This window comes from Ranitomeya variabilis, chromosome 5, assembly GCF_051348905.1.
Source record: "Ranitomeya variabilis isolate aRanVar5 chromosome 5, aRanVar5.hap1, whole genome shotgun sequence".
In the NCBI taxonomy this organism is placed as follows: Eukaryota; Metazoa; Chordata; class Amphibia; order Anura; family Dendrobatidae; genus Ranitomeya; species Ranitomeya variabilis.
The window spans coordinates 206,541,009-206,555,221 of record NC_135236.1 but is presented as its reverse complement, the minus strand read 5'-3'; the positions used below and the strand labels follow the sequence as shown (position 1 = coordinate 206,555,221).

Sequence of the window (14,213 nt, the reverse complement as noted above, 5' to 3'; positions counted from 1 at the left end):
ACTGCATATTTTAACAAATATTTAATAGGTTACAGTAGAGTAGGGCCCGGCCAAAAGTGTCTACCTTGTCATTTTGGTGGCTTGAAAAAATCTATTGGCCAAAACAAAAGCTGCCGGCTACATGTGTGATAGGTGAGAAGTGGAGATTTTCCAAGAGAGAGCGGTGGGACTGTGGACAGTTTGAGGGGTGGAGCGTGGAGGCGGGGCTGGGGTGGAGCCTGGGCGGAGTCTCAAGGGGGCCCCGGAAATTTTGCCAGTATGGGGCCCCGAAATTTCTAGTGGCAGCCCTGTGTACGGTTTTTTTTTTTTTACTTTTACGCTGGTAACCACGGTAAACATCGGGTTACTAAGCGCGGCCCTGCGCTTAGTAACCCGATGTTTACCCTGGTTACCAGCGAACCTCGGCATCGTTGGTCGCTGGAGAGCGGTCTGTGTGACAGCTCCCCAGCGACCACACAATGACTTACCAACGATCACGGCCAGGTCGTATCGCAGGTCGTGATCGTTGGTAAATCGTATAGTGAGACGGTACCCTTACTCTCTGACAGGCGAGTCTTGAGGTGTCATTCATTATATGGACAGTCCATTGGTTTCAGGAAACTGATTGCTTAGATGCCTCTTAACCCTCCACCACCTATAAAGGCCCCGTCACACATAGCGATTTACCAACAATCACGACCAGCGATACGACCTGGCCGTGATCGTTGGTAAGTCGCTGGGGAGCTGTCACACAGACAGCTCTCTCCAGCGACCAACGATCAGGGGAACGACTTCGGCATCGTTGAAACTGTCTTCAACGATGCCGAAGTCCCCCTGCAGCACCCGGGTAACCAGGGTAAACATCGGGTTACTAAGCGCAGGGCCGCGCTTAGTAACCCGATGTTTACCCTGGTTACCAGCGTAAATGTAAAAAAAACAAAAAACAGTACATACTCATCATCTGATGTCCGTCAGGTCCCTTGCCGTCTGCTTCCTGCTCTGACTGAGTGCCGCCGTACAGTGAGAGCAGAGCGCAGCGGTCACGTCACTGCTGTGATCTGCTCTCACTGTACGGCGGCACTCAGTCAGAGCAGGAAGCAGACGGCAAGGGACCTGACGGACATCAGATGGTGAGTATGTAGTGTTTGGGTTTTTTTACATTTACGCTGGTAACCAGGGTAAACGTCGGGTTACTAAGCGCGGCCCTGCGCTTAGTAACCCGATGTTTACCCTGGTTACCAGTGAAGACATCGCTGGATCGGTGTCACACACACCGATTCAGCGATGTCAGCGGGACCTCAACGACCAAAAAAAGCTCCAGGCCATTCCGACACGACCAGCGATCTCGCAGCAGGGGCCTGGTCGCTGGTACGTGTCACACATAGCGAGATCGCTACTGAGGTCGCTGTTGCGTCACAAAACTTGTGACTCAGCAGCGATCTCGCTAGCGATCTCGCTATGTGTGACGGGGCCTTAACCTCAATAGCTCCCCCCCAGATATCTCATCACTGGCAGCCCATCAACCACTGAGTAGAGGATGTTCAATGTGAACGAATGCTTAAAGGGAATCGCTAGATTGATGCTGCCCAAACCACAGACAAGCTGAATCTGAGCCTGGCTGTACGACTGTTTGAAAAGTCGATCTGTGACCACAGCGAGAGATGTGACTAGTCCGGTACAGCGCCAAGCCATGCTTTCTCTGAAATGTTGCAGAGAAAGACCAACATGGCTGCAGTTAAGCACCTAGGCTCTTATTCATGCTGTCTGTGATTTGGGCACCATGAATCTAGAGGCCAGTTCCCCTGAAGCTCTACCCAACTGAGCGATTTCCCATTTTTGTTCTTTTGGATCTTCCTCCTCTTCTTCCAAATTACTATTATTGTGACATCAAACTTGTAGTATTTGTGTTTTTTGTCTTTTTAAGTGGTAAAAACTTGAAAATTAACAGTAGTAAAAAAAAATTCTCATCTCCCAAGAATCTTAGCAGTTTCATTTTTTACTGATGGGGCTGTGAGGACTTTTTTAATTATTTTGGAATAGATGCAATGTTTTTCACGTTTGTTTGTTTTTGTTTTTTTTGGTGTTTTTTTTTTTGGATGTTGTGGCAACTGGAGAAGACTGCACCTCTGTTTTTTCTCTTTATGGCTTTAGCAGTCCGGTTGATTTCATATTTTGAAAGATTGGACTGTTACAAACGCAGCAATTCGATTTTATGTGTACGTATTTTCCATTATTTATAATGCAGGGGAAGTTTGGTGATTTGAATTTATTTCTTTTTTATATTTAAAAATATATTTTTAGTCCCTTTAGGGGACTTGAACCTGCAATCATCTGATTGCTTAGACCGTAAACTGCAATACCACAGTATTAAACAAGCAGCTACAGGAATCCCACAGACACGATGGGTAAGTAATCTGGCACTCAGTCTCCTGATAAAAAAACCAAAAACCTTTATTCAATCCATAACAATAAAAACCATGTTTCATGATTAAAAACTGGGGAAATTTGTGTTGGCCTACCTGTTTCAAACCAATAAGTGTGAACAGTTCTTACTCATGGCATACTCTGCAAGCCACTGACCTGTGCACTGTGAGGATTCTCCGGTGCCGTCACTGTCATGTGACCGCAAGTATGTGATATGCATATTTCTGGCCACATTCTGACTAGACAGTTTCCAGCCTTGTTCCGTGCACTTGCATTGAGCAAGGCGCACCCCTCTAGTCGGAATGTGGCCGGAAGTATGCATATCGCCTAATTGCTGTAACATGACCGCCATTCCTGGAATTGGAGAATCCTAACCGTGCTCAGTGTGAGCAATGCGAGGATTCGCAAGTCTGCAGTCACATGGAGTGAGCGGACAACCAATTTAATTGGCACCTGCTGCTGTTGTAGGCCGATGCTGACTGTGTAACACAGCAATTATCTACCAGCAATAATCAAAGACAAGGTTACAAAGTTTTCCATCCTTTTTAGAATGTGTATCCTGCTGCTAGGAGGATCAGCCTCTGGGACCCCACAAATCATAACCTTTAAGGGGGCCACACCTTTAGCTCTGTATGCCAATTTCTATCTTTTTTTTGTGCTGCCGATACTCCCAACCATCCGGCTGTGCAGGGAACTAGTTCTCCCTTTTCTCACAAATGGAATCGCACTGCAGCGGGTTCCTATCTTGGCAATCCGGGGGTTTTCCAGTGGTCCGGAATTTCACAGATCTGAGATTTATCACCCACCCAGCAGATAGGTGATAAATGCGTTGGTGGAAATACTCCTTAAGTTGGTAATATGAAATGTATTGGTTTTAAAGCCAGCGATGTATTCTTACTAATCTGTGCAGGTCATCTTTCCTTTAGCTCTTTACAGATCCCCATGGCTCCTAATTCTTCAGTATTTTGAGTGCACCTTACTTGCCCAGTGAGCAGTCATTAATTCTTACATAGATAGCAATATTCGTTTTATAGTATTTGTTCACCTGAGCTCATGTCTAATTCTAATCCTATTTGTACAGGCTTTTCTGTAGCAGACTAGACCGGATCAAATGCACAAGTGTATAAATCTCCTGGAAGACCAACATTGTAAGAGCCATGTGTAAATGTCACTCATCCATAGCTTTCATGTGCTGGCCCCTTTGTTGAACAAGAATTAATAACATCGATCAGTCTTTCAGCTGGAATATTTGTTGAAGGATTTTTCTTACTGCTCGTTGTATTTTGCGCATGGCATCCTCCGTATGTAATCCGTATGGCATCCGTACTGCGATATTTTCTCGCAGGCTTGCAAAACCGACATCTAATGGATTTATGTGCTCAAATGTTCGTTAAAAAATATATACAGTGATGAACTCACATGAACTCGAGCGTGGGAACTTTTCCAAGGCTGCAGTTCATGAAAACATCCAGCAGAGGGCGCCTCACCGCGACTCAATGTAAGTACAGATCACCCAGCTTTCCTTTCAGCACCCGGGGTTTACAGGTACGAGCGAGTGCTTTAGCACAGCTCCTGCCTGTAAATTGATTTAACCCCTTCAGATGGATTTACTTTGTGGGACGTGACAGTTCATCAGAAGGTATGTATATTGTTGGTTTATTATTTTGCCAAGCGAGGGTCTTCAGGTGGATTGAGAGAGCAATAAAATATTAAAACAACCTGTGTGTTTATTTCATTAAAATAATTTTTAATAGTGTGTGTGTGTGTGTGTGTGTGTGTGTTTTTTTTAACCCTTTCATACAATTGGATTAATAATGGATAGGTGACATAATTGACGCCTCTCCATTATTAATCTGGCTTAACGTCACCTTACAATAGCAAGGTGACATTAACCCTTCATTACCCCATATCCCACCGCTACACGGGAGTGGGAAGAGAGTGGCCAAGTGCCAGAATAGGCGCATCTTCCAGATGTGCCTTTTCTGGGGTGGCTGGGGGCAGATGTTTGTAGCCAGGGGGGGCCAATAACCATGGACCCTCTCTAGGCTATTAATATCTGCCCTCAGTCACTGGCTTTACCATTCTGGCGGAGAAAATTGCGCGGGAGCCCACGCCAATTTTCTCCGCCATTTAACCCTTTATTTTAGCAGCTACAGCGCCCAAATTTTGCACATACACACTACTAACAGTAGTGTGGAATATGCAAAAAAAAGGGGGATATGAGATGGTTTACTGTATGTAAACCATGTCTCATATCATGTCGGGTTTGTGAAGGAGAAATGAAAAGCCGGCAATTGAATTACCGGCTTTTCACTAACAGCGCTGCGTATTTCTCGCAAGTCACACTGCTGGTCCGTGTGGAATCCGTATTTTTCTCGCCCCCATAGACTTTCATTGGCGATTTTTTTTTTTGCTTATTGTCACATGACTGCAAGTATGTAGTTTGTATTCTAGCAGTCCCATGCCGACTAGATTCTTATCCACTTTTCTCCATGGAACACTGAAAGAAGAAAAGAGAATGTGATCCGAAGTATGCGAACTACATGCCGGCTGCCACGTGACAACTACTTAATACATTTATATAACACTGTTGGGATTTTGGATGCTAAAAGTAGTTGCTGAAAATTTTTACCTGGTTGGTCTACCCATTTAAGATGGAAAACCTCTAAGGTTATGACCTTGCGTTCCTTCTGTAATCAGCAAATTACCAATTCAGAGAGGGAGAGGACTAAAACTCTACTGACACCTATATGAAGCATCAATCCTAAAAGTGAATGTCGACCCTTTAACGAGCCTTGCCACGTGACTTAGGGTACCGTCTCACAGTGGCACTTTGGTCGCTACGACGGTACGATCCGTGACGTTCCAGCGATATCCATACGATATCGCTGTGTCTGACACGCAGCAGCGATCAGGGACCCCGCTGAGAATCGTACGTCGTCACAGATCGTTTGGTACTTTATTTCGTCGCTGGATCTACCGCTGTCATCGCTGGATCGGTGTGTGTGACACCGATCCAGCGATGCGTTCGCTTGTAACCAGGGTAAACATCGGGTTACTAAGCGCAGGGCTGCGCTTAGTAACCCGATGTTTACCCTGGTTACCATCGTAAATGTAAAAAAAAAAAAACAGTACATACTCACATTCCGGTGTCCGTCAGGTCCCTCGCCGTCTGCTTCCCGCACTGACTGTGAGTGCCGGCCGGAAAGCAGGGCACAGCGGTGACGTCACCGCTGTGCTCTGCTTTTACTTTACGGCCGGCAGTCAGTCAGTGCGGGAAGCAGACGGCGAGGGACCTGACGGACACCGGAATGTGCGTATGTACTGTTTGTTTTTTTTACATTTACGATGGTAACCAGGGTAAACATCGGGTTACTAAGCGCGGCCCTGCGCTTAGTAACCCGATGTTTACCCTGGTTACTTGGGGACTTCGGCATCGGTCGCTGGAGAGCTGTCTGTGTGACAGCTCCCCAGCGACCACACAACGACTTACCAACGATCACGGCCAGGTCGTATCGCTGGTCGTGATCGTTGGTAAATCGTTTAGTGTAACGGTACCCTTAGGATAAAAGCCAAACCAGAATCTCAATTTGCAGACACGTGTTTCGGGGTGTTGCCCATCCTGAGTGAAAAGTGTGAGATCTTATTTGACTGTTTATAGTGAAGGGGGAAATAAAAAATGCTGTTAGCACAAAGCATGAATCTTCCCTGATGCTGCATTGTAGTCCTGGCATCTGCTAGCTAGGATTGCAGTGCTGTTTGGTCCAGCAGACCCTGATACACATCTTTACTATGATTTCAATGTTTATTTCTTTGTTTCTAGGCTTGAAGAGGACGACTCCTATGCAACTTCTTCCTATCAACATTGAGCGATAAGTCTCATTCCTGTGTGACCTCCCATTCAGTGGAAGCTGACAGAAGACAACAGAGTATCTAAGAGACTTCCTATATAATGCAATCCATAGCCGATATTTTATTACTATATTGCACTGAAATCAAGTCCTGACTTTTGTTCACAACTCTTCGGTGTCCTCATTAGGTCGCATACACAATCGGGTCACGGCCTTTCTGATCTCTATACAGCTATACTATTTTTCACTGCAGACATATCTTGTAGCAGATTATTTGCAATATCATTCATTTTGTTTGGTTGATTTACCGGTTATGGCAAGAGGGATGCTACTTGTTACTGAAGACTGTTTCTGAAAATAACTGCTCTGCCGCAGTATTTTACTGGCAATATAGAGTGGATGTTATGGGTTTTTTTATTGCACATTTACTGTAAAAATAACACGGTAATGAATTTGAGTCATCCTTAAATCTTGACAAATAATTGATTTTAAATGGCCTTGTTTTTAATGGAAAACTGGTACCTACCCTTATAGTGTGATAGAACAAAACATTCAGTGCTCACCTACTCGGGCACCACTCCTGCTTCTCTGTTGCTCCTCGACAGTCTGTATCTAGACAGGGCTGCAGCGATGTTGTTGTGTATACATGTGACCGCTGCAGACAATCGTTGGTCTAAACAGTCCGATTCATCACCCCTTAGTTCCTGCATAGGACACATGTTGTAGAAGTGATATCACTGCTGCAGCCCTGTATGTACAGACCAGCGGAGTGGCAGCGCTGGAGAAGCAAGGATTACTTGTGGGGTTTTCTTGCCTAAAAATTCTCCTGTACATCCTTCACCACTGCCACGACTTGTTGTTGACCTGAGCTGGGTAAGATTACTGACTTCTGGTAATGATAAACACTTCCAGTTGTTAATTTCAGAAGATGGTGAAGGGAAGAAAGGCAGGAGGGAATTTGTAACAACTTGACAAGGTGAGACTGCGTGCCCGCGATCAGGAATAGTAGTGTTCTGGATGCTGCGCATTCTTGCTGCTCCCAAAACGTTGCGTTCTACAGTACGTACTATGCGGAATTACTGCATCTAATTACAGTTTATTGGTCATGTCAGTTTATGCAAGTTAAAAAGGAGAACAGTGGGCCTGAGATTTCTATAAATGCCATCCATTGTGCTTGTAATGTAGAATGCAGAGTTTTGGACTTGGTGAAAATATGCTGCTATTCCTGATTGTGGGCGAACAGCGGAAGAAGAAAGAGGAAGACTCTCTATGTACTGTACTTACTGGGAATTTTTACTTTTAACCACTGTTTGTTCATTTGTTTTATTATTACTTTAAATTTGCAGAGAGGATGCTGTTTTGTGTGCGTGCTGTATTGATTAAAAACCATAAAATATCCTGGTTCTGAGGGGTGTTTTATACTTATTTATTGTTTTATTCATTCATATTTTTATAATTCACACACCATAATAACATGGGATCCAGTATTGTTTCTTCTTGCGGAGACTGACATGTTAAGCATGCCGAGATGAGGAGACTTAAAGCCGCAGTGCTCCTCTGGGAACTATCCAATAGGTGGCACCAGAGTTCTAGTCCTCTTCCCCTCTGAAGAGACAATTTGCATATTTCCCAGAGGAGCATTGCGGCTTTAAGTCTCCTCATCTCGGCATACTTAACATGACAGTTTCCGCAAGGAGAAACAATACTTCTTGGATCCCGGTCAGATGCCTCTCACACAGCCAAACCAGATCTCACACTTTGCACTGACAAAGGGCAGTACCCCGAAAGTGTCTGAAAATTGACATTCTTGTTTTAAGGGGTAACGTTTCTCCTTATAGAGAGTGACATACCAGCTGGCTTGTCAAGGTAAGGAAGCTTATTCGCCGTGCAATGCTCCTCTGGGAAATTAAATATGCAAATTGCCTCTTCTGAGAAAAAGAGGACTTAACTCTATAGCGCCACCTGTTGGAAGTAGCGATCCTACAAGTCACAATCAACCCTTTAACGAGTCGTACAATATGACTTAGGATAAAAGCCAAATCAGTATCTCAATTCGCAGACACGGTGTTTCGGGCTGTTGGCCCTCGTCAGTGCGAAGCATGAGAACTGATTTGGCTAGGTGAGAGTCTCTGGACTGGGGTCTAAGGGGTAACAGGTGGCGCTATAGAGTTAAGTCCTCTTTTTCTCAGAAGAGGCAACTTGCATATTTAATTTCCCAGAGGAGCATTGCACGGCGAATAAGCCTCCTTACCTTGACAAGCCAGAGCTGGTATGTCACTCTCCATAAGGAGAAACGTTACCCCTTAGACCCCAGTTTTTCCCATTTTAGAGAAAATGAGAGTTGCTGTATGGGGCCTGGGCCCCTCTTGTCCTTCTGCTCACCAGGCCTCACTGTGCAATAAAGTAGCTTTGTGGCACCTGAACGGGTGCGCAGCTCCCACCTCCTCCGCCTTCTCTGGACATCCGGTTATGACATATGTGCCGGTATGTATGAGGACACCAGAAGTAGAGCTTCGCCTACAGATGAGCGTCAGTGTGGTAAGTATGAACATTTTTATTTGTTTTGTTTTCTTTATTAAATGGGTGGGAGGTGGAGGGGGACTACAAATGATCAAGGGAGGGGGACTGCAAATGATGAAGTGAGTGAGGTGGACTGCAAATGATGGTGAGTGAGGCGAGGTGGACTGCAAATGATGCAGTGAGTGGGGGAAAGGGACTGCAAATGATGAAGTGAGTGGGGGAGAGGGACTGCAAATGATGAAGTGAGTGGGAGTGGGACTGCAAATGAATATGGGCTCCTGAACATCCTCATACCTACGTTGAGTTCGAACCTAACACCCCTAAAGTGAACGTGTGGTGTGGCCTGATGCATGATAAGGTGATAAGCCCATTTTTTTGCGGAGCGGTATGTGACTGCATACACGTATCTTGACTAGTGTTGAGCGATACCTTCCATATTGAAAAGTATCGGATTGGATCGGCCGATATTCAAAAAATATCGGATATCGCCAATACCGATACCCATGCAAGTCAATGGGACCAAAATATCGGAATTAAAATAAACCCTTTCTTTTCTTGTAGGTTCATTCTACATGAAGGAAAACAACTAAGAATAATGTAGGATGTATTGGGGGACGTGGAGGAGACATTAAAGGCATAGCGGTTTAGCCCAATCAAATGGAAAAGCAGGAATTATTATTATTTTTTAAGACGTTCGGAGTTACAAAGATATTGACTATGTTAAGATTTTTTATATTTTGTCAGATATTGATGTTTCACTAATTCCATGCTCTTCACCTTCTTTTTTACTTCTCCGACACTTTCTCCTTCATCATGCTCAGCAGCAGCATCTTTTACATCAACTTCTTCACCTTATTCATCATCTTCTTCCTATTATTTTTTGTTACATTCTTCATATTCTTTTTATTAAACTATTATTCTTCTTCATATGAATGAAGTAGACTTCATCATATTCTTATGTGACAGGCATTCCTGTAGTTAATAAATAAATAATCTTTATTTTTATATAGCGCTAACATATTCCGCAGCGCTTCACAGTTTTGTACACACTGTCCCCAATGGGGCTCACAATCTAAATTCCCTATCAGTATGTCTTTGGAATGTGGGAGGAAACCGGAGTACCCGGAGGAAACCCACGCAAACACGGGGAGAACATACACACTCCTTGCAGATGTTGTCCTTGGTGGGATTAGAACCCAGGACTCCAGCGCTGCAGTGCTAACCACTGAGCCACCGTGCTGTAGTTGTTATCTATAAAAGTTTGAAGATTACACCTTCCGTTCTGCCTGTCACAAAAGAGTTACAACAGGATTTGTCCGCGTTCAGTTTGACCTGCAGCAGCAGGCTTTTTCTAGGGGCACCACGAGGCGGAACGGACTCACCCCCATACACTGCTTAGTCTTCTTCTGCTTATAATTTAGATAATATCTTTTGCTCTGATTTTTAGTCTTATGCTTAATGTTCTTCTGCTCTTTGTTCTGCAGCTTCTTGTTGTTCTGCTTCTCGGTCTTCAGGGTCGTTGTCATATCCAGGGTCGTCGTCTTCGGGGTGGTCTCCAGGGTCGTCGTCTCCAGGGTTGTCGTCTCAGGGGTCGTCGTCGTTGTTTTAGGGGTGATCTTCAGGGTCGTCGTCTTTAGGGTCTTGAACTTGGAAATGTAGCAGAACGTACAAGAAGGCTGAGAAAATGCCGAGAACCAGCTGACGGTACTGGAACCCGGATGGCTTCCTGAAGGTCCAAGAGCCAATGGAACTACCGAGGACCAGCTGACGGTACTGGAACCCGGTTACTAAGCAGGAGGTACCCGTGCCAGAAAGAGCTACCAAGGACCACCTGACGTTGGTGGAACTCGGATACCCAGTAGGAGGCACCTAAGCCAAAGGCTCTGCCCCGGAACCAGCTGATGGTACTGGAACCAGGATGGGGAGCAGAAGGTACAAGAGCCAAAGAGCTTCTTGTTCTTCTACTTCTCGGTCTTCAGGGTCGTCGTCTCCAGGGTTGTCGTCTCAGGGGTCGTCTTAGGGGTGGTCTTCAGGCTTGTCGTCTTTAGGGTCTTGAACTTGGAAATGTAGCAGAAGGTACAAGAAGGCTGAGGAAATGCCGAGAACCAGCTGACGGTACTGGAACCCGGATGGGGAGCCGAAGGCTACTTTCACACTGGCGTCGGCACTGGGCCGTCGCCATGCGTCGGCCCGACGTGCCGACGGACAGTGTGATTATTGTGCACAACGGGGGCAGCGGATGCATTATTACAACGCATCCGCTGCCCCATTGTGATATGCGGGGAGGCGGGGGCGGAGTTCCGGCTGCGCATGCGCGGTCGGAAAAGACTGTATCGACGCTGCAAAAAACGTTACATGCAACGTTTTTTTGCTGGCGACGGACCGTCCCGACACAACGCAACCGTCGCACGACGCTTGCGACGTGTGGCAATGCGTCGCACTGCGTCCCTAATGTAAAGTCTATGGAGAAAAAACGCATGCTGCAAGCACTTTTGCAGGATGCGTTTTTTTGTCCAAAACGACGTATAGCGACGTGCAGTGCACGACGCTAGTGTGAAAGTAGCCGAAGGTACAAGAGCCAATGGAACTACCGAGGACCAGCTGACGTTACTGGAACCCGGTTACTAAGCAGGAGGTACCCGTGCCAGAAAGCACTACCAAGGACCACCTGACGTTGGTGGAACTCGGATACCCAGAAGGAGGCACCTAAGCCAAAGGCTCTGCCTGGAACCAGCTGACGGTACTGGAACCAGGGGGACCTATTCAAGATTGTCTTCCTATGAACCAGGTAATGGTGCTGGAACTCAGATAGGCAGCAGAAGGTCCACAGTTAAAACAAAAGTTGCTAGGCCGCGAGCCGGCCGTAGTTACCGAAAATCCACAGTCCTACAGTGTCCTATTGGCACTACGGAACCAGCCTTGATTGCCAGTTCCCGCAGCCCACATAGGAAGCACCTAAACTGCAGGCACCATAGAGTCGGCTAACCCGACCGCAACACGACAGGACAATGTATTGGAGGCAAAGTGACCTTGACACTACCCGGAAACAGCTGGCGTGCTGGAATCGGGCTGGGCAGGAGGGAGTACCCGTGCCAAAGACACTTCTGAGCAGCAACTGGCGGTGTTGGAGCCCAGGGAATAAAGGAGAAGCGGAGTGTAGGCTGAGGCCTAATTGGAGCAAGTTGAAAGGGAACCTTTAACCCCCCAGGCGTTAGCAACTAGATGAGCCTCCTTGTGCAGCAGTAATGCTGCACAAGGAAAAGGTGGCTCTTTTAATTATGCTCCTTGCACACGCTGAACGAAACCACTTAGAAAATTAGGCCCCTCATACCATGAAACCGTCCCGGAGGCGGGACTTTCCTTCTTAATGAGACGCAGCAAAGCTGTCATTCACACCCCCTTGGCACCGGGCGCAGCCTCCTGGGCGTTGTTTGTGTACCGGAGTCTGCGCTGTTATGTTATCCCTTGGCCATGCGCAGTTAGCGCTGCCCGTCTTCTGACATCATTTGATGTCAGCCTGACTGCGCCTGTGCGGTCGCGCTGCCCGAGATCAGGCCCCACAAGTGTCTTCTGATTTATTCACACTGCGTGGCTGTGACTCATGGCCTTGCACAGTGCATATCTTTGCCTCTCTAACTCATCTCCTTCCGCCTTCTTCAGACTGTGCGGCGTCAGCTGATCCCTAATCACATGCCACGGCCGTGACGCCACACAGTCTGAAGAAGGCGGAAGGAGATGAGTGAGGCGAAGATGTGCATGCCCATGAATCCCAGCCTCGCAGTGTGAATAAATAAGACTCTGCGGGGCGTGATCTCGGGTGGGGCGGCTGCACAGGCGCAGCCAGCCTGACACCAAATGATGTCAGAAGATGGGCAGCGCTAACAACACATGGCCAAGGGATAACATAACAGCGCAGGCTACGGGACAGATTCAAACAACGCTGAGGAGGCGGTGAACGGCGCCAAGGGGGTAGGAATGACGGCTGTGCTGCGTCTCATTAAGAAGGAAAGTCCCACCTCCGGGACGGTTTGAAGGTACGAGGGGACACATTTTATAAGTGTTAACTTCAGTGTGTGCAAGGAGAATAACTAAAAGAGCCACCTTGTCCAAATGCAGCATTTGTGCTGCACAATGTGGCTCTTCTAGTTACAAACGCCTGGGGGGGCAGGTTCCCTTTAATTTCTGTTGTCAGCGTGGAGGTCGCAGGACACATTGCCGGATACACAGCTAGGGATCAGCTGACGTTACTGAAACCCAATAACATGGCAGCAAGAGTTGACTGTGCAAACGGCACTTCCAGGCAGCAACTGGCAGTGTTGGAGCCCAGGGACAGCAGGAGGAGCAGACTTGAGTGATTGCTGCACACACAGCAGGGGAGCAGCTGGCGTTACTGAACCCCACTAACACTGGAGCTTGTGTTTTTCTCTGTGCAGACAGCACTTCCAGGCAGCAACTGGCGGTGTTGAAGCCCAGGGATTACAGAAAAAGAGTGTAGGCCGAAGCCTAATTGGAGCAAGTTTAATTTCTGAAGTTGTGTGAGTTTGGAGGGAGAGCAGGAGCAATTGCCGCACACACAGCAGGGGAGCAGCTGGCGTTACTGAACCCCAATAACAGAGGAGCAACTATTGACTGCAGATGGCATTTCCGAGCAGCAAATGGCGGTGATGGAACCCAGGGACAGCAGGAGGAGCAGATTAGAGTGATTGCTGCACACACAGCAGGGGAGCAGCTGGCGTTACTGAACCCCAATAACACTGGAGCAGATGTTGACTGTGCAGACAGCACTTCCGAGCAGCAACTGGCGGTGTTGGAGCCCAGGGACAGCAGGAGGAGCAGAGTGTAGGCCGAGGCCTGCACTCGAGGCAGTTTAATATCTGTTGTAGTGTCAGCGTGGCGGTCGCAGGACACATTGCCGGATACACAGCTGGGGATTAGCTGACGTTACTGAAACCCAATAACAGAGAAGCAACTGTTGACTGTGCACACAGCACTTCCGGGCAGCAACTGGCGGTGTTGGAGCCCAGGGAATAAAGGAGAAGCAGCCTGTAGGCTGAGGCCTATTTGGAGCAAGTTGAAAGGGAACCTTTAACCCCCCCCCCCCCTGTTGTTTGTAACTGAAAGAGCCACCTTGTGCAGCACTAAAGCCGCACAAAGAAAAGGTGCCTCTTTTGTTTATGCTCCTTGCAAACGCAGAACTAAACACTTATAAAATGTGTCCCCTGATACCGTAAAACCATCCCGGAGGTGGGACTTTCCTTCGGAATGAGACGCTGCACAGCCGTCATTCATACCCCCCTGGCACCGTGCGCCGCCTCCTCAGCGTTGTTTGAATCTGTCCCGTAGCCTGCGCTGTTATGTTAAACCTTGGGCATGCGCAGTTAGCGTTGCCCGTCTTCTGGCATCATTTGGTGTCAGGCTGACTGCACCTGTGCGGCCGCC

The 14,213-nt window shown here is 47.2% G+C and overlaps 1 protein-coding gene across 1 annotated transcript in view; it reads left to right on the top strand.

Annotated features, from left to right (window-relative positions):
* LYSMD2 (LysM domain containing 2) overlaps nt 1-7,652 on the top strand; it is a 34,689-nt gene extending 27,037 nt beyond the window's left edge. Inside the window, exon 3 of the mRNA XM_077263750.1 lies at nt 6,227-7,652. Coding sequence (XP_077119865.1) covers nt 6,227-6,272 — 46 coding nt within the window. The 3' untranslated portion in view covers nt 6,273-7,652. The remainder of the gene's footprint in view (nt 1-6,226) is intronic.
* The last annotated feature ends 6,561 nt before the right edge of the window (nt 7,653-14,213 follow it).